The following is a 27,428-nucleotide window of genomic DNA, read 5'->3' as shown; positions in this document are numbered from 1 at the left end:
GAGACTGGAGTTTATTCTACGCGTTTTAAGGAAGCGAGGATTACGACAGACGAGGCAGAACAAACTCGGTTCAGACGTTTGTTTATTGAAATTGTCTCTTAACTGGCGTTACAAAAAGCATACAGTGGCGTGTGCTTATTGCAGTAACACACACACAAAAAAAAAGCGTGGCACTTTTCATCATTGAGTGGATACAGATTAACATCAAACACCACAGAGACTGACGTATAAAAAAAAGGGGGTGAAGTGCCCGATAATATTCTGAAGTATTCTTGTGCAATACTTTGCTGTGAAAAAAAGAGGAAAGAAATGAAAGAAAGGATGATGACAAATTAAATGTAGCTTATTCAATGTGAAAATCAAAACTGACAGCAGACAAGCCAAAGAATAGAATACGAGTAAACACTGAAAACCTACTATATGAGCCTTTTGACAAAACCTAAAGAAACTTTTTTTTTTCAAATCTTGAAAATTTTGATCTCATGAGAGGCCGGCTCTCATGAAGGAAAACGAATCAGACATTTGCTCCCATGGTCTCTTTGTTCCATTTCCATTTCCATCATCAAAAAAAACAACAATTCTACCATTTGTTCCATTAAAGAAAAAGGTTTAGGTTGATGCTACGGCTGACAATACTGTGACTGCAGAGAGACGGTCATCAGATCTGTAAACAGCTCAGAGTGAAACACAATTAAAAGGATATTAAAAGTTTAAACTGTAAACAATATATCAGCATACAAGAGAAACAAGTTTTGAACATTGACATTTTTTGTTCTGGTTTGCTACACAGTTGGGTTTTTAAACAGGTGTAATAGAGATCAGAATGCTGAAGAGTAAACTCTCGTCTTTAAAGTACCTGGAAGTGGAAGGCGAGAGAGACGTTGCTCCACATGTTTAGCAACCTCCTGAAATACTTCCCTCATTGATTTCAAAATGTTACTTTCATTTTTTGCACAAAAAAAAAACAAAACAAAAACATCATGTTGACAGACTTGAATTCACAGACACGTCATCCAAAGCTGAAAATCCAGTACGACAAACTACATACTGTGTGGAGGGCACCTGCGGAGCGGCGCAAACACTGGGTAGACAAGTGTTATACTGCCACTCGGAGGACAATGCATGCAAATACAATCAGAATTTTCGAATGGGGCTCAGGAAAAAAAAAAAGGGATCCCAGCATTCGGCATGTACTGTAAAACTTTCAAACCAGGTTGTAGTCGGAGGAGACTGAACCATTTAAAAACACCTCAAATCAAGAGCAAGACTAAAAACAAAACACTTAAGAGCAGCACATGTGGGCAGGCGTACAAAAGAACAAACATCGTAACGTATTGCGTTTTTTCGTCTCATTAATACAATGACATTTGAATTTGTATTATTTGTTGTTGTGTTTAGGACCCCAGGAAGATTAGCGACCGTGTTGCTAAAGCTAATAAGGTTCCTAATGAGGAGAAAAATACTAAACTAATGAGGGAATCTGTACTGATCGATATCTGTCAATGCCAGGTACTGTAATAATCTCCTGAATAATCCAGTGGCCTTTGGACAATGTTTTTAGTTTAAAGGACAAGTTCCCCCAAAAATGAAAATTCAGACATTATATACTCACCCTCATGAGTCTGGTCAAGTTCTGTAGTCCACAAAATATTCTGAAGCTACCTAAACTGAAATAGACCAGGACAACATAAAATGGCTCCGTATATCCCAAATTGACATGAAATGATGTTAATTAAGCTGACATCTTCACTTTGGCTCTAAAAGCGTTAGCATGCATCTTATCTGAAGAGAACAAATCAACATGGGCTCTTGGGGCTTCCACAGATTTGAATTATGCTGTTTTGAAGCTCCAGAAGTATTTTTTTGACCATGAAACGTCACACCTCTCCATCTGCACGAGGGTGAGGCAGTAATGACTGAATTTCTGATTGAATTTTTTCTTAAAGAATATTAGCGGTGCAAAATAGTTTGAGCTCTTCAGACCTGTGCTTTGGGAAAATTGAAGTAATTAAGTGGTATAAAAATAAGTTGACAATATGAAGGGTATGGAATGATATGTACAATCTAAGGCAACATGAGTGAGTGATCAGTAGCCTCTAAGACTTTCAGCAAAATTTGAATATCAGCATAGGTGATTCAAGTGCATCATGAGACACAGGGATCAAACACATAAGATGTGCTGTTGAGTGGCAATATTGAAAAAAAATATATATCTATACATATATATATAAAAAATTAAGTGAAGAATTTTAAGACATTTAAGGAAGGAACTGGGGGAGGGAATAAAAAAAAAAAAAATACAATCAGTCCTTAAAAAGGTATAAAATTGCAGACTATTAAAAGATCACAGCCATGTTTTTGGAAATACTGATTGGGACTGCGAGAGTGTAGCTTGGCACTGAAGGTTGAAGAGCCGTGAACACAGCATACTGTCACATAAACACAGGAGCATACAACAAATAAGGCGTTTACAAAAAAAACAATGGCAGGAATACTGATAGAAAGCCTGATCGGCTGTAATGTTTTGGTCCTTCGATGCGATTTTTGCTCGACAGAAAGTTGATTGTTCCAGCTCTGATTTGAACTCCAACAATTCTTTAGGAAAAATAAAATCCCTTTACAAGCTGCAGCACATCACCGGTGTCGGTGATGAAGGTTCTTGTCTTCATACTTCAGCAACAAGTGCCGGGGAAACGTGACAAGGCTACGGTCAGTTATCCTCCTCGTCGTCGCTGACGAAGCTCCGTCCGTCCTGAGTCGTCTCCCTCTCCCTCAGGAAGGTCTGTCTGATCGCCTCCAGCTCCGTCAGCTCCAGGCGCACCTTCTCCAGGTGGAAGGACCGGCGGTTCTGGATTTGCCGCATGGGAAACGGGTTCATGTCCCCGAAAGCGATGCTCATCAGCTTCCTGAAAGAAGGAAAAGGAAAAGGAGACAGTTCTGTCAGCCCGGGATGGTTTTATATTGTTCAGAAGGCTCTGGTCAATAAAGAGATGTGGTCGAAGCAACAACATTAATTCTACCTAATTATTATGCAAGAGATCGCATTGCGACTGGTTTTACTGAAGGTAAACTCAAGGCTTGGGTTTCACCATACTGTCCCGCTCAAATATCGCAACAGACAATATTATCGTCGGGGTAGGGTTTTTTTAAAATAATCATTTATAATAAAGTATTTTATTTTATTTGTACACTGATTAGTAGTATGAGTAGTAGTAGTATAAGAAGAAAAAGAAGAAGCAGTTTGGAATACATGTTCTGCTAGTATTCCAAGAGGAGGTAAAATTACAAAAAGAGAGAGAGTATTTTTTTATCTTATCGGTACCGGCCATGAGAGGCAGGTATTTATCTGTTTTCCGTACTGAAAAATATCCATATCGTGCATCCCTGGTTGCCATGTCTACGAATGCAGAACCCACAGATGACTCAGTCTGTTTACAGCAGCCTGCCACACAGCGAGAAGATACGATCAGCTATTCCAGGGTTAATTATCTTGCTTCTTATTTCCTGCAGACACGCCGTCCTCAGAGACGTCTGGACACACTGTGCCTTGTACACGTGATGGCGAATACCAGAACCAATTGTCACCGTCAGTAACATTTACAGAACCGTCAGTCACTGTACCTCGAGTCCAGGATGGTGCGTGTGAAGCAGCGGAGATATTTAAAGATGGCGGTCGAGTCCTGCAACTTCAAAAACTCTTCCTCTTTGTGCTTGAAGAGAGCGAGGGCGAAGCGAAATATGATCTGCGGAGGAAAAAAAATGGTCAAAGGCGTGAAATCGGCCTCGCGGCACACATCATCCATCTGACATGCGAGGCCACATTACCAGACTGAAAACATGTCGCTGTTAGATGTGTGTGTGGGCACAGCAGTATTTCATCTGAGCATGCAGCACAGTATGTTCAATGTTCAGTTATTTTCAGTTAAATGATTCATGTATGTATCACTGATCACATGACTGACTGTTTGTGAAAAGTGGTCGCACGTAGGAATGAATGCAGACAGTTATCGCCCAACTCTACAAGCTCTGCAGAAGCTTTTGACTCCATGTTTTGGTTTTTCCTGATTGTGTTGATTTCAGCCACAGGAGGCTGCTGTCTCTCATGTAAAAAGCTTTACACTGTACACTGCAGGCCCGGCAACAAAACTAGCAGATGGACAAAGTTAGCGACCAGCTGGTGAACAGAGTGGATCGTTTTTAGAAGCTAAATAACCAGCTGTTTCCCTCAGGAGACGGAGGACACCACATTCTAAAAAAAAAGAGAGAGTGAATGTTCGACTCACATTCATCAGTGAATGCAAACACGTCAAATGAACCCTAATGATAATTTGAAGAGTGACAACACGGTAAGTCAGTGTTATTCCTGCTGCCCCCTGGTGGCCAAAACTCAGTTACAGCAGGTTCAGTGGTGCATTAATTGATTTTTCTTCTACAAGCTTAAACCATTAAGTGTCAATACATTACCGCTTAAAAACGTTTAGCCAACATGTCAGCAAACAACTGGATATTTGCACAATCGAGCAACATTAGCAGGCCCAATATTGACACGCCTTTTGAATAACGTGAGTCAGTCTCAGCTGGCTTTTTTTTTCTCTTTCTTTCTTTCTTTTTTTCTTTCTTCCTTCAACCAAAGATTGCCAACTTTGTCCATCTGACCATTGGTGCGGTGCAGGCAGTATATAGTGAGTTTGTGAGAGCTCTTTGCTGCTGGAAATAAGGTATATAAAAGCACAGCTAGTAGGGTTCAAAACCAAAACAACAAGCTAAAACAAAGCTACAAAGAAAAAAGCTAAAAGGCTCTGTGGATCTGAAGACCTGGATTTTAGTCATAAGGCTTTGACAAGAATACATAATAAAGACTAAAATAGACTATAGACTATCTCCACCTTATGAGGCAGAATTTCAACAGAAAATGCTGGTAAAACACTAAGCTCAGCTGACTGAATGGCCACATCCCAATTTTTTTTAAAGGTTTTCTAGAACTCTGTGAACATGTCAGGACATATCGCTATCTCTGTCAAGATCAGAGGGACCACGGTTTCACTTTCTCATCCGTCTCCTACCTTTGGCCCTTCGTAGAGAAAGGCATCCCAGATCTTGAAGAGGATGTCGCTCACCACGCTGTCCACAAACACCACCAGGAACCAGTTGAAGGTGATGAGGGAGAAGTCCACCTTGTGCTGCTCGAAGTGGGCGTGAAGCCGCGGCAGCTTCTCACTCATCAGGTCCCTGAACACGCGCTGGTCAACCTGCGCAGATGCAAGAAAACAACCGCCGCTGTTTACTGCGCTGCATTCTTTCTTTGATTACTCACGAGCAGTGGCCTCAGTCTCGTGACTATGACACTGCTGACGCCGCAGAAGCCTGGAATTGTCCCGTGTCCTCCAAAAAAAAAAAAAAAAAAGACAACACAACCTTTGAGCTTGTTTACCTGTGAGCCAAGCAGAGTCTTGGTGTAATAGTCTCTTGGCATGAAGACCTCCACGATGGCTATGAGGCTCCAGAAGGCGTCCTCTTGGTCCAGATAGAGCAGGGCAATAGCTGCAAGTCTGAGGGAGTAACACGCAATAAAATGTAATGGTTACAAGGCCTGATGGAGGAGAAAGAAAATAAGGAGGATACCAGAAGTTGTCCCAAACCTGTTCAGTCCCTGGCAGTAGCCGATGTCTGGATTCCTCCAGGAGAAGGCCATCAGGACGTTCCTGAGTTTCTGGATGCCGCCTGCACTTGGGGAGGCGTAGTGCTTGTTGTTGGGCAAAGTGCGCAGCAAGTCCAGTTCGATCTGCTTCGAGGCCGGGTTGGGCTTGTCCCGGGCCACGTTTAGTAAGGTCTCGTAGTAGTCGGGCGCCAGTTGGTCCCGGAACTTTTTGACGTGGAAGGAGACGCACCAGCGCCACACCTGGGAGCGGTGCTCGTGGGGGACGCCGCAGCGGATCAGGGCCTTGAGCTCGGGCGATCGCACCAGGTCTCTGTTCATGGTGCTGGCCAGGTAGTTCTCCCACTTCACCCCGACGGACACCTCCTGATCACACATGGACAGGGACTTCAGCTCCAGAGCTCTCACCTTCGCAACCAGCTTCTCCTCCTCTTCCTCCTCCTCTGGGACGGTCTTGAAGCCGTACACATCGTACTCACTGAGGATAAACCAAGGCACAGAAGAAACGTCAAGTCAGTACAAAAGTTATCAACATTTTAGGGATACCAGCATCACTCGATCACTTATGGATACCCTAAACAATGTATTTTGTCGAGGACATGCCTGAACGCGCACAGAAGTCCAAAATACCAATTAGCAGATCGAGTTTTTCCAGGTAAGAAAAATAAAATGCAGCCGTCAGTGAATGTAAAACAGGTCTGGTGACTGTGTCAGATTAATGTCTATAAAAAGCTACCGAGGTAACATGAGGACTGCCATGTCTACAGAGAACTTTAGGCCTTTGTTACTGAAGGAGCAACACCGCTTTGGATTGTTTTCTATTCAACTTCAGTGTAGCTGTGCTGAAAATTTCCCATGATGCCATGATGTGATATGATCTACATTTAGTCACTATCTTTGCAAAACTTTGTATAGATGTTAAATGCTGCATAACTGTTGCAACACTGAGAGGAAACAGAAAACTTTTCAACTTCCTCCCCTCTCATGTTTCCGTGAGGTAGATTATCCAGGACGATATTCAGCATTGTTCAGATGATCGATATCTCTGTTCTTTTGTGTACAACTGCCGATAAACTAAATAAATGTAAAAAAAATGTTGGCTTTGATGCTCTTTGATACACGACAAAAATGGAAATACGCAAGAAACTGGTTATTCTAAATTCTGACAAAATGACTAATAATCAGTCGGTATTGTTCTTGTTGACTCGAGAGCCACAAGCAACACAGGAAACGCTGAATTTGTTGCCAAATTTTGTGACGAAACGATCAGCACCAGAAACTGTCTCAATTTCATACAGAGTAAAAGAGAGAAGAGAACAAGTTCATTCATTCATTTAGTCTGCGACAGAGAAAGGAAAGCAGATCAGGTCGTAGCATGAACTGAACGTTTCATTTTCAGGGAGAATTCTGGGATTTCAGCTGTTGTGTAATTATTCCACAGTCGTTACATTATGCAATCAACACTTACTTCATAATGATACCTTAAAGCAAATCTGTTATCTGTTATCTATTACAGACGAACTGAACATACTGTTCAATATGAATAAATCAGTTCAGGAAGGCCTCGTCCGTACCTGACGGTGTTCGGTTTAAAGATGTGTTGCTCCTGCTGGTCGGGGCTCTCTGCCTGCAGCGCGTCCTCTAGCAATCTGGAGATGACCTCGCGGGCCGGGTTCTGCTCGGACGAACACACCGGGGTCTTCACTTCTTGAAGCAGCACCAGGTACTTACTCTCCACCTGACACAGCTTGGCCTCCAGGGCCGTGTACTGCAGCAGAGACAGCACAATCACGTTAGCATTTTAACGAGAGCAGGATTACAGTTGGTTACCCATTGTTCCTACTTGGCATTTTAGGTTTAGAGGGCAGCTGCTGAGGTCAATACTGGACTTCCCCTAAAAGCTACTCAGACTTCCTCTTTCTAATAACAGAGTGATGCACTGTTAACAGACCGGTGCGCGCTCCTACCTTTGCTTCCAGCGCCTTCTCTCTGCTCTCTGCATTTCTGCGTAACACTGTCAGCTCCAGGATCTCTTTGTTCAGGAACTTGTTCTGGGATTTGTAGCCTTGAAGGCTGTCCTGAAATTGGAGAAACACGCGCTCAGTTTAGTTTAGAAATTCAACCCGAATGAGCGCTCCCAGTTCTCATAATATCATAAGTGTTTCTGTCTGTACCTTGAGGATGTCCACCTCCTGCTGGTCTTTGTTAGGAGACGGCGAACCAGGATCATTTGGGTTGCCGCTCTGCTCGGAGCTCTCCTGCGACAGCTTGATGATGACTTCATCCTTGGCCTGGATGGTCTCCATCAGCATGCCCAGCTGGTCGTTTATCTCCCCGACCTTTATTTTCAGGCCCTTCAGCTCTTGTTGCAGACTGTCCTTCTCCAAGGCCAGACGCTCCATGTGGCCACACAGGGACTGGATCTGTCCATCCCTCTCCTGAAGCAGGGCCTCCAAATGATCGATCTCTCCCTGTGTCACTGCTGGACTTTGAGTCTGGTCTGACGCCGCAGGAGAGTCTGGAGCCGGGGCTGGACGTTGCACTGGCTGCCTGTCGCACTGGGTGGTTCTCAGAGTCTGCTGCAGAAGTCTCACCAGCTCCTGGTTAAGTAAACAGGGTGTTTTTTGGTCAACATGTGGTCTTGCAGGGTCATGATCTCCACTTAAAATGTGGCCGACTCATTCGATCTGTTGAATTCCAGGTTAATTTGATGTCCTTGGCCACCTGAACTTAAAACAAAGGCCACGCAACATCATACTCGGCACCAATTCACCCTGCAAAAACCATCATATTGAGTGTGGCTATTGTTTACAACATCATGGACAAACTGCATGCAATAGGATGCGTCACAATGTGAGTGGCTAACCACATCTGCTGAGAAAAAAAAAAAAAAAAGAAAAGTTCCTTCTCATTCACACTGTTTGACAGAGACCACAGTCATGCTGACCCAAGCAGCAACATGAAGCACCACTACGCCCTGTTAAACCAATCACAGAGCATGAAATTCAATAACGAAAGTTTATCATAGTCGTGTATTTCATTAAATCTGCTGCAGTGTGCAGATACCTGGCTCACACGTGAATGCACTGATGCACCACATTTACGCGGTCACACAGACACAACAAGCAATAAACGGCGAACAATAAAAGTTACACTTTTCTCCAGCAAAGTTCTCTAACAAAGGCAGCAAATGCTGACAAAGTGTCCGCAGAGAAACGTCACCATTTTTAAAATGTAATAATGAAACTTTGTCGGCGCAGAAGCCGAGAGACGGCTTGTGGGAAAACATTGTTCTTTGTCATTTGGCTGCACTTATCCTTTAATAAGAGTATGGGCCTAATTTGATTATCAAACTCAGCCTCAGCCCAACGTTACCTGGAGGACATACAGCGAATCAGTGTTATTAACAACACAATGCTGGCTTCAGTCTGCCCGACCTGAGCAGGAGTCAGGAGTGACAGAATGTTTCCTACAATGGCTACGCAGCGCAGCCACCTGACTCGGTTACTCAGTAAATTCCCGTTAAAGTTGGAGCTGGCAGATAAACACTCGACAGGGGGAAGAATACGCACGTACATTATACATTCATCCGACTCGCGCTGCAGCCGTTGTGACCAATCAGCTGGTCCCAAAACAGTAAAACAAGAACAGAGAGCAGCAGGAAGGAACAACACAGCTGTGATTGTTGTTGAGGAGAACTGCTGTTTCTTGCTGAAGCATGACTAATCATTTGCTGTCTTCCTGGATTAGTGAGAGCATGATGATTACACCAAACCGCCCAGTCAGGCACCACAACCCCCAGGCCTGCGCCGAATGAAGTAAAATGAAAATAAAAAGCACCCCAGTCAGCTTGGTTTTTCCCCCCCTACTCCTGATAAATCACACTTTATGAAGTCAGTCACGGTGTTTTGCAGTTAACTGCGAAAAGCATCTTTTTAAATATTGCAATTATTGTAAACAAGAAACACTGGTAAGAAGACTATCAAAGAGGAGTTTTAAGGCATCAAACAGAAGAAAAGCTGCTCTTTTTCAGGTCTAAATGAGTCTTCGGCCAAGATAAATAGCCTAATGACAGATAAGGCTGACAGAAGAATATTTGGTTTTGAAGATACATGCACATGGAGCAGCAGCAACGTAACAAACGTTTGTTGAAGTAACATAATGGCAAAAATGAGGTTGGTTTAATTTAATCAGGATAACGATACCAAGGGGCAATAATTAAAAATGAAAAAACTGAGAGTACATCAGCTGTGCTTGGAACTAAATTGTAATGCCAGCATGATAACCGGGTCACAATGACAACATGCCGATGTTATGCATGAATAATGCTAAGTACGTTCGCCATTTTAGCGTAGCATGCTAGCATTTGTAATTAGTGCAGCCAAGGCCCAGAATGGCATCAATTTTGCAGGCATTTAGTCATGAAATGAAAAAAGTACTTATAAAAAGCTGCATAGGGGAAACTTCAATTATCTAAATCCCTGTGAGGTTTATTGTTTCAGAGCAGCGATATCATTGTGGACAGAATAATGTGTATTTTCATATCACTCTGCGTATATGTAATTTTTTAACTTCCTAATTTTGGTATCAGCCACAAAAAAAATGCAGTTATGATCAGGCTCTGGTGTGAGCGAAGTTTGACAGCGAGGACTGACATGGTGGACCAACCAACCGGTGAGGCTAAAAATGCTGACCACACCATCAAAAGGTCTAAATGACTTTAAAGTACTCCATACGTTCCTGTCTTTCAAAAACTATAAATACTTTCTTTCAGTGATAACAAGACTGTGTACACAATCTAAATAAGTGTAAGCATTAGCTCATACTCTTTGTATTATGTTTTCATGTTATCCACACGAGCGGGATCGCCGTACCTTCTGGCCGGCCAGCTCTTCTCTGAGTTTGGTGTCTTCCTGCTGCATGCGGCTCAGTTCTTCCTGTTGGCTCTGGAGGCGAAGCTGCAGCTCAAAAGGCTTGCTGCCGTTACACTCCGCTGGGACGTTTTCTGAACTGTTGCGCCCGAACCTTCCGGAGCCCATCATGTCTCGAAGCAAAGGCCTCTTAGGCCGCGAAGGGTTGCGCACAAAGTCGAACGCCGACCCAAAGGAATCTGAGAGAGAGGAGAACTGCATGACTCTTTGGCGTTTTTTCGTGGAAATGAACAACAGACTCAGGAGGTTAAAGCAGACAGAAACATGGATTGTTCATCCACTAGTCACAGCAATGAGCAAATGAGTGAAGCAATGGACGTACGCCTGTGTGTGTCTGGATGAGGTTTCTGTTCAGGGAAGTCCTTGGGTGGAGCATCCACCAGCTCCCAATCCTCTGCGCTGCTGTTGCTAGTGTAAAACACACTGCGTCTGTTCTCGCCTCCTCTCCCCGGCCGCAGATAAGACATGGAGTTCCTGACAGAAACAGAAACCAGACAAAAGGGTGAGTGAGACCAAGACCGCGGACATTCAGCGTTATCTTGGACATTCAGCGGCTGCTACGATGTGAAGGCTTTTTTAAAAAAATCCACAGGGATCAAGGACAAACTGCAGGGAATCCTCATGCTCTGCTATGAACAGCCTTGTAGTTGTCGTTTTTTTTGTTTGTTTTGTCTTGACAACAGAACTGCAGCTGTATACAGGTGAAAAGAAATACACAATACAGCTCTCTCTGCAATCTCGGTATGTCCAGGTTCCCTTCTATGGGAGGAACATGCCTTTGTAAAATCAAATAATAATCGGAATAAAATAACAAAAGGAAGCCTCGCATTTCATCTTGCACATGATACTAACAGGGTCGCGTCTGACAACAAGCCTTCACACTTGTGTTTCTCACACTTCTGAATGTGAGATCGCTGCAAACGCGCATCTATTTCTGTGCAGCGCGATCAAGTTCGCGCCATCGCACCTCGTCTACACCGGACCTGTTTGGGCCATGCCTCTTCAGACAGGGCACACATGCTGCCATTTTAATCATAGCGTCTGTCTATAGCCGCCCCACCATTCATTTACTCTTTATGAGCATAACAGCGACCAAAACCCATTTTCTGACATCGCATTTCTGGTGTTAACATTCTCGAGCATTTGCTGCTTCTGCTCTGATCGTGAGATATGATATCATGCTTAAAGGAGAAGTATCAGCATCAACAGAAGCTCCCCTCTCCCACAGAAAATACAGCTCCTGAAATGCCTCATCAGCAGTCCTCCCTTTAATTCTGTGACTTTGTGACATCACACTACGTCACAGAGTCAAACATTTTTGCATCATTTCTGCCTGGCAACTAGTTTGGCATATAAGAATTGATGTGGCACAGCTGCTCTGTTGTTAGCAGAGCTGGCTCAGGCGTGTGTGAGCTGACCAATCGGAGCAGTCTGGGTATTCGGGGGGGGGGGGCCTTAAAGAGACAGGAGCTAAAACAGAGCTGTAGCAAAGGACAATATGACAAAACCGATGTGTTTATAAGCACAAGCGTGTAAACCTATTCCACCTATTTGGGCGTGAGCCAAAATAAATGTATGAACCCAGACATGATCAAAATGTCTCCCTTAACTAGCATCTCACAGATAACATCTTAGACTAGCCTCTATAACCATCCTGCACCAGTATTGAACATCCCAAAACACCCTTATCACAAAAAGTAGAGCACACGGGTGTGGAGATGCACTATCAGCGGCTCAAATCCTCCAAGATTCCTGTGCACCTTTATCAGTGACCTCTCCCTCCACTGCAGAAACAAAGTGAATTCCAAACCATGTCACATTTTTTGGATGTCAGTGCGTTGCATCATTTGAACAGATGTGTTGTGTTGGCCAACAAGGGGGAACTTGTTGGTGGCCACAAACTAGAGCAACTAGCCACCTGTGGATGCAACCATTTCCCCTTTGCCGCCGTCAACTTCAGGGAGAAGTGAAGAGGCGTTGTCTTTCCTCATCGCAGCTCAAACTCGTTGTGCCTGTTTGGCAGGGACACGGCAGCATCAGGCTTACCTGAGTTCTGTACCGAAGTTTCTGAGGGAGAAGTTGAGTGGGTTCGTGGACGCGGAGGAGGGCCCTCTGGCCGACTGGATCCCCACCATTCCCCCGCCTTCCGACTCCGTCTCCACGGCCGTCAGATCGCTGCGGACTTTCTCCATGCTGTCACTCAGCTTCTCGAAGACAAACGCATCTGAGAATATAAAAAAAAAAACAAAAAAACAACGACAAGTAAAGGAAGAGTCATATCACCACTTCTGTTTTGCAGCTTCAATTGTTTGTTGAGGAAATGAGACTGTGATGTCCTTGAGTGGATTCCAGAGTAAAATGAAGCAATATTTTGAGCAACTGAGGCTGCCATTTACAGCAGGGTGGATGTCTGTGGTCACACGAGCAGCTCTCTCACCATCAGAAAGTACACTGCGCAGCATTTTCTGTGACCAGCACGCTAAATATAAATCCGCCCTTCAATGAAATTCGCCGGGACCGCGTGGGAACATTTGTTTATATTAAAAAAAAAGCCTTGCAGCTCCACAATTACGGTGCCAAGTGTCGAGGGGATACCTGTGACCACCAACACATAGATGTCTTTACACAGCAGCTCAAGTATTTCAAAGATAAGACTACTTTGACATATTCAGAAAAAAGGAAACACAAATCCTTTTATCCTCTTCTGAACCTGTGAGAGCTTCGAGTAATATGGCAGAGTAAGGCTGGCTCATGTCACAGCAGTCAGTAGCTGTTACCTTGGTTTTAGTGTGAAGCTGAGTCGTGTTAATCTTTCGCTGTAAAAGAAAAGTGCAACATGAAACATTTAATGTCTTCACAGCTAGAGGCTACAAATGTCCATTAGTGGGAGGCCTGGTTGCATTTCAACACAGCTCACTGACTAAAAGGTCAAGGGCTGTCTGACACAGAAAAAAAAACAAAAAAAAAACATTTCAGACATTAACCTATGAATCACTTTTACCCAATTTCTCCTCCAGTCATGCCAGGTGACTAACCTGTCTGCCGTCACCGGGGTCAACACCTGGAATGTGAGCAGCGTCATGCTGATGTATAAAAGCTGAGGCCCCTGCTGGTTATGATGTTAATATTAAGTACATCCTCCTGTTTGTACTGTAAATGCTGCTGGGCGGAATTTATTCTGCCATGATACGCATGTATCTTGCAAACAGTGGGCAGTCTGCACAATCAGAGTGCATTAACATAAAAACACACCCCTGATAAGGTAGAGTCCTTTTCTTTCATTCCCTTTATCGATATCTCATTCAATGCGCGCTCGACTGTGACACAGCCCATTTTTTTCTCCAGGAAACAGGAATCAGAATAACCTGAGCAAACATTAATCCATCAGAAAGAAGTGTTGACTCTCAGCTTGGTGCCTGGATGTGATGCAGCGAGAGTGTGCGTCTGTGTGTGTGTGTGTGTGAGTGTGTGTGCCACCCGCCTACCATTGTCTTTGCTGACGAGGCCGCTGGGAGGGTACGCCAGGGTCGGCGAGCTCCAGCTGTCCCTCTGGCCGGAGCCCCGTGTGTTGCTGTACTCCCAGCGTTTCTGCTGTAGCTGCTGCAGCCAGTAGTGCATCACCTGCCTGCTGGGGGCCTTGAGACACACACACACACACACACACGTCAATCATTTGTATTGGGAAAAGACAAGTGAAACATCAGGACTATGGTAGCAGCTGTGGAATTTAGAAAAAAAAAAAAAAAAACAACATATGAAAGAGTCCACCCGCGCTTTAAAAATTACAATTCTGATTCTGTCATGTGAATGAGGGCAGACTCTGGTTTCAGTCTCAGTTCCAGCCTGCGGGGCCCTGAGCAAGCTGTTTGGTATTAACTATTCACTCCATCTGCTGAGAGTGATGCAGACTCCAGCGAGCAGACGGCCGGGGCTGAGTTTAAAATAAAATACCAGAGGCACCTGTGTTGGCACTGACGCCATCACAAGTCATATGACAGAGCCTCACCATCAGCATCACATGAGATGCTGTGACCACCCCCCCCACCAAGTAAAACGGCACAGCTGTCATGAGGGCTGATGAGCTCATGTGTATGTTTAAAAAAAAAAAAAAAAGGAAAAGAAAAATCACAGTTACATGCAGTCTCTAGATGTAAACATGGGGGCTGGCTGTCTGATGCAATCAGCTGATCATGTGCTGATGCCCCTAAGAGAAAAACATGATTCACTTGTTGATTTTAAGCCAGATGTTCTATAAGTTGTCAGATCACCTCCCTGTCACCACAAATGAAATCTGTTGCAGTAAGAATGGGTGTGTCTGTCCTTCTGCCCTTTTGCCACAATGGCAAAGGAAGTGACAAATGACAGCACAACACGGTTAGATCTGAGCTACAATATGCAGCAGAGAAAGAGAGAGAGAGAAAGAAAAAAATAACACAAAGTTCCTACCTTGAGGAGGAACTCCTTCCCGGCCGTGCGGATCTCGAACTGGCCCTCTTCCCCCTCCACGTCGTAGCTGAAGCACGCGTCGCCGATCTCGATGTGTCCGAGCGGCAGGGCATCCTGGGGAGTCTTGAAGTAGTACAAGTAACATTTCCTCGGATCGTACACGAACCACCGCGGCTTGTAGCCCCTCAGAGGCCCCTTGCCGGACAGTTTGTTCAGGTAGCCGCACAGCTTGGAGGCCTGCTCCTTCGCGCCCTCGGCCTCGGCCACATCCACGGACCTGGAGGCCACCACCACCCGAGAGGCTGCGCAGGACCCGGCTTCGCTGCCATCCTCCTCTTCGTGCATCTTTCCTCGGACTTTCTACTTCGTGCAGCGCAGCGGATGCCCACTCCTGTTTCCATCCACATGACTGCCTGCCTCCTGCCCAGGGGGAGCATGGGAGGTGTAGTTTAATTTTTTTTTTTTTTTAGACGGGTGACGTGGGTGGAAGAGAAGGAGGGAGGAAACCGCTGGGTGGCGCTGTTTGACCAGATGTGCACCTTCAGATGCTCAAGCTGCTGGTGGGGGTCAAAGAGAAGACTAGAAGTTATGATTTAACATTCAAGACTTATGAAAAATATGTTCATATAGTCACAGAAGGAACCTAGTAATTGGAGATCTAAAGAAAAACAATTTAAAAAAAAATTCTGGTCGATAATCACATAATAAAATACATAAATGGAAAAAGATGTTCCTTTATTGATCCCCCATGGGAGAAATTCACACAACAGTACAGAGAGAAATATGTAACAGAACAAGAGTAAGTCTCAAAAAATAGAGACAATAATAGAGAGATATTGGAAAAAACAAAATAACAATTTGAATAAAAAATGTAATTAAAAAACTATTAGAATAAAGATAAACATATTATATAGAGTAACTGTCCTTGTGTGTACATGAATAATGTGCAATAGATAATAAATGATCAAATGTGCAGGGTTCCTGAGATAAATAACAACAGGAACAAGAAAAAACCTAATTTGTCTTCATGAAAAATTCTGTATAAATCCCACAACAGGAAAATTTGCATTATTACAGCAGCAAAGAGGACAGTAAAAATAAAGAGCATCAATTAAAGACAGTAATGATAAAAAAATATATACGTAAGAAAGAAAGCATTCAGAACAATATAAACACCACATACATTTAGATAAGAGGCCCCTGTTGACTGTGTATACAACTATCTACATGACACGTGTTTAATTTGCCACATATATTATATACACATATTATATCGTATGTGTATGTGGTAGATATATGATATGTGCCTTGTAGATGTTGTATTCACAGTCATCAGGGGCCCAACAGCACATAATTGCACTGAGGCCCTTATTTAAATGAGCTTTGGTGTAAATTTTTCCCTCACTGTGCATTTGTATAAATATCTTTGGGGTTATTTTTTCCTATCTATACTGTTTATATTGTTCTTACTGAATTTTCGTAGTTCTAGTGACATGTTGTTGTGTCAGACTCCCCGGCAGAGCAAGAGACATAAATTATAAAAGCTAATAAGCTAAAAACAAAACACCAGGAAAAAAAACAAAAAAACAACAACAAGCAAAATGTATGAAAAATATATTAACTACACACAAAGAAAATACAGATAAAGTGTAAACTGTGTGTTGACGATGCAAGTGAATTAATAGTGTTTAAAGGGCAGTAGTTCAGGGAGGTGGCAGCTTTAATATAATCTCAGCGCACCAGAGGAAGAAGTGTTCTGATCATTCGCTAATGTGATAGCCACAATATCACTCTATAAAAGAAAAAAAAAAACTCTGTCACAAATAAAAAAATCTTGTAGGCCAGTTTAAATCTCACTGAGGTAAAAGTAGTGTCTGTTCGCATAAAAACACTGGCCAGCTTAATGTATCAAAAGTAGTTATATTCAGGCACAAAGGGTTAATCATTATGACCTTTTTGTAATAATCGATTATCACTGTTGATGCTTGATAATGTAAGTTAACTTCATTGTACCTAGCTGATGGGATTTTGTGTAGCTCAATCTGTGTTCACATTTTATAAACTGGACATAGGTTTCAGACTTAAAGTCTTAATTTGATGAGAAGAACTGTAAATGTTGCCGAGTGAAAAGTACAACATTTTGCCAAAAAAGTGGAAGAATTAGAGTTTCATTCTGCCGCTGCCTGGAGCTTCACATGCTCTCAGATCAGTTTAAGGATTAAATTCTCCTGAACAGGTTGATAAAATTCCCCAGAACTTTCTAAAATCTGATGAACTTGTCACTGAGCGGAAAAAAAAAGCTGTTGTACAGCAATAACAATTAAAGTGATTCTCCATGTTGAATGTAAAATCCTAATATGCAAAATGATACAACCACAAATAAATGCAGTGAAGTGAAAATTACAAAACTGAACAATCCCTGATGTGAGTTGGACTGCTATAGCCTTCACTCTCTCTCTCTCTTCATACTCCCTGTGGTTACTTTCAATATGTCCATGAAGGTAAAAATCTAAGCAAAACAAATAACTACAACATTTACATCACATTATGCAGTAGGTAATAAAACAGTGGAAATTCTGAAATACAAGATCAGCTCATGAAACACTGTGCAGAACTAAAGAAGACAAAATGAGTCATTCTCTCCTGTCTTTGAAGGAGCTACAGTAGGCTGCACTAATCAATAAATCAATCAACTGTTTTGTTGACATGCACAGTGTGACTCATACAGTGGGACAAAGGGCTGTGACAGAGTAGAGTTCAGCCTGCTGGAACGCAGAACAAATTGTTAACCAGGCTTGGCCTTTCCTTTATGAGATATTTAAAAACTTCCTGAGAGAACTACAAGAAATATGTCTACAAGAATGAATGGGTTTTTATAATTGTGAGGTTTTGTTTCGCCTGTGTCCAGTTGTTTGTTGGTTAGTTGGTTTGTAAGCAGGATTACACAAAAAACTACTGAACAGACCAATGTGAAACTTAGATGGAGGGTGGGTCTTGGCCCAGAATAGACCCCATTAACTTACTGTAGATCCAGATGAGGGGACGGATCCAGAAACTTTTTCTCACTTTCTTTACTATTGCAAGATAAGGTGTTTTTTTGTTCTTGTTTAAAGGTTTTTTTTGTTGTTTTTGCTTTTTTGACATTTTTGTTTTGTCGATTTTCTCACAGAATAATGCGAGATAAAATGAGTACAATTCAGTGTGGCTCCTGGTGAGCCTAAAATATAGTTTTAGCAGTTATGTGTGCTTTAAAGTTCAGAGCAATGGTCATAGAGTTGATATTGGACTAAGCTTGACTGAATTAAAGGTGACTGTGAGGCCTTGGTGGAGGTATACCCCACTCAGGGCCGTGCAAGTCAAAAAAAAGTCTGTAGACACTGTTGATTGAAGGTGACTGGTCATCTGCTATTTGCTCTAAATAATGGCAATATAGCAGAACTACAGAACCACCTGTGATAAAAGTGCAGCTTGCATTTTGCTACAAGTTACGTGATTACTATTTTAGTATGATTACGGTTGATGTCTGTTGGATAGATGTTCTCTGGTTAAAAGGAAAGTGTGGGCAAAAGCAATTCGATTTTGCTGCCATGACACTGTAGACATCAACTGACTCGTGACCTTTTTAAAGACCCCACATATACACACACACACACACACACACACACACACACCCCATCACCACCACACTGCATCACCAGACTGATAAAACATTTTGTCTGGCACCTTTGCTTCCTTCCTTTCATAAATACCCATTTACCTCTATGTCGATAAAATACATCTCTATGCCGTCCGCGCGCCAGTAACAGTTCATTATTTGTGTGCTATGATTCTTGCACGTAATATCAAATGTTACAAACACGGAACCACTGATAACATTTGACACCAAACCTCTTCACACCCCCAGAGGAGCGTATAATGAGTCACAAAGTCATTTGTTGAGATGAGACAGGATCGAGACGATGTTGAAATTCTAGCTCATGGTACTGTAGCAACATTTAGTCATATTGGAACATGGATTAGAAGCCCGTAAGTTTGACTGTACGAAAAGTGGAGGGAGACTGACAACCACAGCCACACCGGTGTCACGTTCAGAGGCAGATCTGATCAGCTGGGCGAAGAGGAAAAGAAGCAGTGTGTCATTTAAGATCAAAGTGGGAGCCACGTTAAAAGTGGGGAATGCTGAAACGCCATCTCATCCCGCTCGGTATGACACAGACTGTTTCTGGTTAGTGCTTCTCCCCCTCAGGGAGTTCCTACAGTACACTCCTCGCCGCCGATCAGAAACCAAAACAGGTGATTCACGACGACTCGCCTCAGCCATGGGGGGGATGAGTTAGCCATTATTCATGAGGACCTTAAAAACAAGGCCTGGAAATATCTCATCTTATTAGTGTCTTGTCTGTGCCCCTGAAAAATCTCAGCAAACAGAGCGAATCTTCCCAAACGTTTCCATCCTCTCACACTTTTGGCCCCTTCAGTTATGATTTATTGCAAACCCAGGCTGGATCAACTGCTGACGCAACGTATCTCCCATTACTACAGTAAGCAGACAGTCTGTGGGTAAAGCAGCATGTTCTCTTGCAGAACCAGCGCGCTTGTGTGCGCACAAACCGCAGTTTCTGTGCGGTCTTACTTTCCGTTTCTCTTCAGGAAGCTCCTCTGGCTTTGTTCGGCAGCAACTTTGAGCCGTCCCTGTCATGCAAATGAGCTGTGTGAACCGCCTTTGTGTGTGCCGTTGCCTCAACACTGCTGCTTTCCAAGCCAGTGGAAAAAAGTGTGTAACTGTAAATGTCATCTGTCTATATCTCGCATGCGGGGTCATACTCTCTCAGTTATACTGACAGTTCAGAAGTTGAGAGAAGCATTGTAACGTTTGCTGAAATGACACCGGGTTCAAACCATACACTGGTAATCTCAAGGAAAGGTATGTACACCAGCTGTGTTAGAAAATCTCTCAGCTAATGGTAGCAGTACATGAGCTTCACATTAGACTGAGAATACAATTTATTTTCGTTGTTTTTTTTCCTAGGGATTGAGAGGGATTGCTGCACACTGCACAGACAAGACAAACCGCGGATCTGCCACTGTTCAGGGTCAAGGACAAAGGATCAGAGACATACCAAATCACCCTGCCTCAGGACCTGTCTGACACTTTGCTTCAAGGTAGGTACTGCTACTACACAAACTGATGCCCTGCTGCATTAATGACTGACGTATTAACCACGTATCTACATGCAAAAATACATTTTTGCCTAACATCAGTGTGACATTACAGCAAGGGAGGTCAATGTAAATAAAAGTCGCATTCCTTGAAAAGTGTTTTCAAAAGCGAGAATGGACTTTGGACTCTGAGGACACTGAGGAGTTTTTTGAATAATGATTAGATATTGCAATATAACAGTAAATAAATATCAAATTGGATTTATTTCAAAAAACATGTAAGTTAGAGTACTGTACACACACACAAATGATCAAGTTGTTCTCGCTATACCAGTGCTGACCTACAACAATGAGGACACTGAGCTTTGGTTGACGCCTCCTGGAAAATAAGCAAATAAGACGGCTGAAACACAGCCTCGCCACTCGCACTGGGGGAGTGACCGCTGGGTTGGCTTAATCGGTTGTCTGTGTGGCTCTGATTAGGACCGGGCGAGGATGGAGCAGAGAGAACCACCGGCGGATTCTCACGTCGAAGGGGCCGAAGGGGCCGAAGGGAGACTCAGGGAGCTGACTGCAAAGTGGTTCATAGACACTCAGGTGCCGCTCATCGTCCACAACGGCTTCTTCCCCACCTGGTTCGTGGGCTTCATCACAAGAAAGTGAGTGTTTTTTGGGGAAACGTTATCTTTTAAAAATCTAAAATGTATCTCTAAATATTATTTCAAGGGTCAAGAAATAATTTTAAACCATTAAAAACAGATATCCCATTTTCTGAAGTAGAACTTTTCCAAATCCAGGGTGGAAAGAGATGATCTGTTGACTTTTAATATACAATGATGCATTAAATTGTCAAGAAAAGAAATGTTTATGGTTTATATATTGATTCCTATTATTTTAACTGGCTGATGTACCAGTACAGCAAATGATTAGGTCAGCTCTTTTGCTTTGTATGATGCAAAGTGTCCACTTGTCAACACACCCACGCTCACCTTTGCCCTCTCCTCCTACATAAACAACGCCAGCTACGTTTTCGTCACACACTCTTTTTTTTTTTTTTTTTGCTTAATGAATGACAGGTTTATGGAAAACACAAATGGATTTTCCTTTGATGTAATTTCCAGGGGGGAATTTACTGTACGTCATCCGCCTCGCTGCTCTTGTCAACTCATGCCAACTGGGCTTTTGGGAAAACATTTGTATTGGGGTGTTTTGGTTTTTTAAGGTTTTTTTTTAAAGTTCTTCTTGGTTTTATCGACAGGGATGCCGAAGAAATGCTCCGAGAAAAGGAGCTGGGCTGTTTCTTGATCCGTCTCAGTGATAAGGCCATTGGATACATACTGTCTTATAAGTGAGTATTGGTTTAGTCTGAACAACGTGTTGCAGAGGGAGCTGATTTGGCTGTAGTTACATTTCTAGGGCAGGTAAAGCGATTTGTTGGCAGGTAAACTTTATTCGAGAACACCCGAACCCCAAAAGTCAAAAATGGGATGTTTCAAGTGTTCACTAAATTCACACTGAACTAAACATCCAACTGTTTTCCATCTTTTCCCAACCTCAGATCTTACTCTCATTCAAATTCTTCTCTTTTTTTTTTTTTTTTTTTTTTTTTTTTAGCCAAAGGCACCCATTTTAGTTTGTGATTTTTAATTCTACTTGTCTGATTTCTGGGGCAAACAACAATGTGTTGCTGTTTTCCTGTTGCAGAGGCAGGGATCGGTGTCGACATTTCGTGATAAACCAAAGCGAATCAGGCCAGTTTGTAGTGTATGGAGACACTGAGGGGCACAGCACGGTCCTCGGCCTGATAGAACACTACAAGACGAGCCCCATTGAGCCATTCGGAGAGTATCTGACATACTCGTGCTTCGAGGTGAGAATAAACCCCTCAGTTGCTCGCTTTAAGTAAGTTGAGTTGAGTTGAGCAAGAATAAAGTTCTGACTGGTCCTTTTTTTTTTTTGCCCCTGCAGGCGCTGAATGAAGACCTGTATGATGTCATTCAGATCAGCCCTAAAGAAAAGCCTGTGGTCACTGGGAGGAACATGCCAAAACCACAAAATAGTTCAGAGCAGCCACCTACTCGGCCACCAAAGACCAACAGAACACTAAAGGTGAGTACGGCTAGTCTAACCAATACGTTACGTTGAAATTGTTGCGTCAACATCTCCACGCTGATTTTAAGATCCTGGCTTTTTCTGTAAAAACAGGAAGGACCACCTTTGCCTCGGAGGAGCAGGCACCTTGACAGTGGACCCCTGAACGACCAGGACAGCGTTTTGTACGCTCAGCTCAGCAAGCAATCACCCAGATTCTGTCGCACCTCTCAGGACATTTCACCCGCCGATAATCCAGGGAGACCTGAGAGGTCCCCGGCCCAGGATCACAACACGAGGAGGTGCAGCCCTCCGCCTCCACCGGCCTCAGTTTACTCTGAGCTCGGCCTGCTGGACACGAAGAGCAGATCTCTGCCGCTCCTGGACAACAGCTCTGACGGAGAGCAGTCCCACAGGCTGAGCGCACCCCCTCAAACGCCACCGAGACTTTCCCCCAAACCCGTCAGACAAGCCACGGAGGCGACGAACTCGTGCAGCAGCCACAGCCTGGAACACATGAGCGACAGCGCTGTTTATCACCTGGCTGGCAAACCCGGCAGCCCACACACTACAGAGACGAGATCAGAGCAGCAGGTCGATTCGGTGTACGCCGAGGTCCCTGTCGAAGGCCTCGTCGCCCGTTACCCTCACGTGAATACGTTCGAGCGAATGCCCGGCCACGTGGACGCGGCTGGGCCTAAACCTAACAGCAACACCTACGAGCCTCTGGAGGACATCAGACCCAAACACTCAGCCTCTGGGTTCAAGGTTAGTAATGTCATCAAAAGGCTTTTCATTTGAACACGCCACCCTCCTCGAGTTGTATTTGATGTTCATCCTAGCCTTTCTTTTACTTCCTGCAGAATGATAAATGGAAATGGCTGTTCCCCGAGGCCAAGAGGAAGTGGTGAGGGGGTGACCAGCTGCCGACGACAAGGTTTTCTAATTGTACTCCGACACTACAATGGCCCCGTCCAAAACACACTTGTTTCTATATATTTCACATGGGTTTACATGTCTCTAACTATTTAAATGACGCCTGCTGTTTGTCTGCTTTTCTAATGTATTTATTTAAAGACTATTTACATTTCATTTTTCCACATGTACTGTAAGCCGACGCACTGAATAAAACACAAATGATTTGTCAATTCAAATGTCAGAAGAAAAAGGCTGCACTGTGTTTTACTACTGACCTTTAAAATATGTTCAGACTACATCCTGCCACCATCAATGCGGCCCACATTCTCAGGAAACCTGATTTGCATACAGATTTCGAACTGTATACAAAAGCAACAGGAAAGCGTATCAAAGATGTCGAAATGTCATTTATTATCTCTTATCACATGCCTATCTTCTACTTTCTAATTATAGTTTCGATGGCACTCACTAAACCCAACGTGTCGCTCATTGTTCAACAGTCTTTTCGGTGCAGTACCTGAATGTTTGCCAGGTCAGAGTTATCTTTACAGGCCGTTCAAATAGAGGAACGGTTGTTGTTGCTATTTTATGCGGCACTCAGGAGGCAGGATAAGGAAATTAGGTGTTTTCCCGCCATTGACATTGCGCAGACCGGGATAAAATAACCCACTGAAATATAAACACAGTCAGACTTGGAAAATGAACAATTTTACCATGACTGTTTCTGCAATTTTTTTTTCTTAGATGCAGAAAATCAAGCGTCACTGGAAAAAAAAAGGAAAAAAAAAAACAAAAACGTGTGTCACTTCTTATAACAGATGAGCAAGACGTCGCGTTTGATGTCAGTGTGTGTCAGTGGGTTTCTGCACCTGTTCAATTGACACTTGGAAACAATTATATTAATTCTAGCATCACATCTCTCACTGGCAACACTTTATTTAAGTCCATATTAAGCTTTTATACACAGTATATAAACACTTGTGATACACTTTAATTGACTACTAGTGTTTCTCAACATTTCTTTTTTTTAAATTATGCATAACAAAGATAATTAATGATTGGTAACACTGTGTAAACACATTCTACAGTGCGATATATTCAATAACTGTATATCCACATTACCATTCACAGGAGGGCTTTATTACGCAGGTGCAACAGAGATAGTAGTTTGAAAAGAAAAAAGGTTACATTTACGTCTCCTGGAGCTTTCAGCTTATCATGGAGAATTGAAGATATAATGTTTATCTATATTGATATTTATATTTGTATGCAACATTTCAGCATCAAAATTTCTAAAAACTAAAACCTGACTGGTATTATTTTTGATCAGTCAAAATCCCAGAATTAATTTATTTACTCAAATGAGGTTAACGAACACTTGAGAACAGGATATTTTACGGTTTACTTATAAACATAATGATGTAAAATGACATCAGTGCACTGAAACCAATACTTTACTGGGAATGTATTAATCATAAATAACCCGAGCATCTTTTTCTGCATTATAATCTCTTTCACATCAGGCAACATAAATGCTGACATCTGTTATAGGTCGACGGATGTAATCTGTTGGTATTTACTCAAAGACATTTGTTATATATTTTGCAGAGTGGCGTTTTTACATCATCCCAAATGTTTCCAGTGATGTTCAAACGCAGAGTGACTGACTGAGGAAGAAAGTCAAGCGATTGTGACAAAATGTTACGCAACGTAAAGTGACACTACGTCAGACAGATTTTCACAACTCCCGTAATGCCTCGCTACTTACGCTTTGTCCAAAAATCACACACTGCGCATTTAAGACAATAATCAGAAATAATAAATAACTGCTAAAAGCTCAATTTGAAGTGTAACTAGCACATAGGGCTCTTGATATTTCATTATCATATAGATTGGGAAAACACTGTCATATGATGATAACTATAATATTGTCAGACATTCACAGAGGCTTCATAGGAGTTATAGTATTAGTATTGTCAATTTTAAGAAAACGTACATTTGTAGGAGACTGATAAAGCACCAGCCTCCACAGGATTCTCTTTACGGGCCGTGGAGCAGATTGTAAAACCTCCAGGCATCTTAAATCTGATCAAATTAAGACAGAAATGGTCCCGTGGAGTGAAAGCAGTGTGAGTTTCACACACTTGTTGGCCCTTCTCTCCACTTCAGAAACGGTTGCGTACAGTTAACGGCTGCTTTACAGCCTCAGTATCACATTGCACCAGAAGCTTCTCTGCTGGAATCATAATTAACAGATGTTCTCGGTGAGACCGGTAATTAATGAAGCCACACAATCAGCGCCGTATTGCCCTGAATATTTGATACTGGCCTCATAAAGGGAACTGGAGATAATGGAGTGAAGAATTAACCGGCTGCTCTGGTTGCTGCACACTGTTTAACTGACTTCGACAGCCTCTTGTCTCAGATGAAAATGAGACGCTCAACATCAACTTCTCATTTTTTCATACTCTTATGTTGATTTGCATGTGCACTTTTTTTTTTTTTTTGTTCTGTTGTCACACACAAGATTCAGCCTCAACAATCACATGAGAATAGCCTGTCACTGCTTATGTTGGTTCCTTTAGCCTGTAGCTTGTGTCCCAATTTCATTTTTTGTGACAGCTGTGTATTTGTCAGAGTCAGCACCATTTAACCGGGTCATACTTATTTTGCAGTCACTGTGCTTGGCAGCAAAGATGTAAAGATGACTTTGTCCCTTGTGCAGTATGACTCACTAGGACAACCTGGGTTGAACACAAACAACTACACAACCCCATATACTGATGCAAATCTATACCCTGCAGCTCAGAAACCGTAATCGCCAGCCAACGGAGCCGAGGCTGTTTCCAGTAGCTCCCCCCCGTTGAGATTAACTGTGTGTGTAGGATGTAATCATGCCTGTGAGTGCTGAGGCAGCTCGCTCCTAATGATCACATCCTGCTTAACAAGTTATCACTGCTTATATGACGGGCTGTACAGAGGCACGGCCGTTTCCTGATCTTTACTGTGCACATGCCTCGATCATCGCGGGTGGATGGACTGACATGAGCTGGTTGTACGGACGGGATATCACAACACCGAGAGAGTCTTCTTGCTTTTTTTTTTTTTTCGCAGTGACAACAAAAATGTAATTCACTCAGTACACACACACACAAAAAAACATTTATTCAAAGTAAGACAAATACCTGAAGACACATAAAATACTGTTACACGTGTATCCAAAAGATGGCTGTATGTAATATCTCATGATGATGATGGCTGAGGCAGGGGATGAAAAAAAAAAAAAAAAGATGACGGAGCCCTTCATCCAACTGGAGATCAGTAAGATGTGATTGTCACCATGTTCCAGTTACACAAGCGAATAACTTAAAATCACAAAAAGCAACAGACTGCGTGTAAAAATATTGCATAGCTCATTTAAAAACATCTGTATGTCCTTAATGCCAACGCTGTGCTTTCACCCTCTTCAAGTGTCGCCCAGAACCTTATAAATACTTTGTATCTCGTGTGTAATACCAGGAAGACTTCACTGGGAGTATCATATGTGCAATACAGGTAGGTCACTATTTTATACATTCCTCATTGACTTTTCAAATGTAGAAAGAATAGCCTTTTCACCCAACAAGAGACCATTGCAGGTCAAGCCCTTTTATCAGTGGTAAAATAATAATACATGGATTGTGAGAATTTCCACCATATCCAGTATTTTGCTTTCTAACTTAAGCAGATTTCACTGAGGTTGAAGAAGGCTGATGTACGATATTTGGACGATGAGGGTGGGACACAGGCACCCAGGACAGGGTGCAGGTAGAGTCCTGAGGATCACCACGCTTCCCTCCATGAAAATTTTCCACCAAGTCGTCTCAGATTCGTATATGGAAGGTACTGGAGGGACACAAGAGGCAATGTGAGAAGCTGGCATTGAAACAGTAGTAGTCATTGTGTGTGAAAACATGCTGAGTATTAACTTGCTTCTACAAACCACGGATACTTTAGATTTGTATGTTTCATACCAATATTATACCCAGACTATATACTTATAATGCAATATAACCGGACATTTTTAACAAGGCACTGGGACAATACGCAGCTGAAAACTGTGTATTTTTTAACATATTTTGGGGACAATTTACAGCCATGTTTTTAGCGATAGAAACAGATAAGCCAAAACATTTTTCCAGCCTTATCCAAGGTTGTTTTGTGCCTGAGCCTAATCAGAGCACGAG

At 42.8% G+C, this 27,428-nt stretch overlaps 3 protein-coding genes across 10 annotated transcripts in view; 1 reads left to right on the top strand and 2 right to left on the bottom strand.

The window, feature by feature from the left end:
• Positions 1 to 64: 64 nt before the first annotated feature.
• Positions 65 to 15,407, bottom strand: tbc1d2b (TBC1 domain family, member 2B). Its single transcript, XM_037106651.1, has 13 exons — positions 15,034 to 15,407; positions 14,073 to 14,223; positions 12,634 to 12,811; positions 10,910 to 11,061; positions 10,531 to 10,766; positions 7,831 to 8,256; positions 7,624 to 7,734; positions 7,231 to 7,424; positions 5,640 to 6,134; positions 5,432 to 5,549; positions 5,064 to 5,249; positions 3,622 to 3,743; positions 65 to 2,906 (listed from the first exon to the last, which is right to left on the bottom strand). Exons 1-13 carry the CDS (start codon positions 15,376 to 15,378, stop codon positions 2,711 to 2,713), a joined length of 2,910 nt encoding a protein of 969 aa, XP_036962546.1. The 5' UTR covers positions 15,379 to 15,407; the 3' UTR covers positions 65 to 2,710.
• LOC119024155 (SH2 domain-containing protein 7-like) lies at positions 15,357 to 27,089 on the top strand. 2 transcript variants are annotated; one of them, XM_037106658.1, is made up of 8 exons: positions 15,357 to 15,475; positions 20,063 to 20,196; positions 20,677 to 20,852; positions 21,452 to 21,541; positions 21,898 to 22,063; positions 22,162 to 22,302; positions 22,399 to 23,052; positions 23,148 to 27,089. In XM_037106658.1, exons 1-8 carry the CDS (start codon positions 15,415 to 15,417, stop codon positions 23,193 to 23,195), a joined length of 1,470 nt encoding a protein of 489 aa, XP_036962553.1. In that variant the 5' UTR covers positions 15,357 to 15,414; the 3' UTR covers positions 23,196 to 27,089. The 2 variants fall into 2 exon arrangements, with proteins under 2 accessions (XP_036962553.1, XP_036962552.1); XM_037106657.1 differs by lacking the exon at positions 15,357 to 15,475 and adding an exon at positions 19,186 to 19,957.
• Positions 26,353 to 27,428, bottom strand: part of cib2 (calcium and integrin binding family member 2) — a 10,660-nt gene continuing 9,584 nt past the window's right edge. For all 7 annotated transcript variants that reach the window (XM_037106668.1, XM_037106673.1, XM_037106674.1 and 4 more), the window contains one exon: positions 26,353 to 27,087. In XM_037106668.1, coding sequence (XP_036962563.1) covers positions 27,066 to 27,087 — 22 coding nt within the window. In that variant the 3' untranslated portion in view covers positions 26,353 to 27,065. The remainder of the gene's footprint in view (positions 27,088 to 27,428) is intronic.

Source organism: Acanthopagrus latus, chromosome 8 (assembly GCF_904848185.1).
Source record: "Acanthopagrus latus isolate v.2019 chromosome 8, fAcaLat1.1, whole genome shotgun sequence".
NCBI classification, from domain to species: Eukaryota; Metazoa; Chordata; class Actinopteri; order Spariformes; family Sparidae; genus Acanthopagrus; species Acanthopagrus latus.
This window is presented reverse-complemented; position numbering and strand designations above follow the sequence as displayed.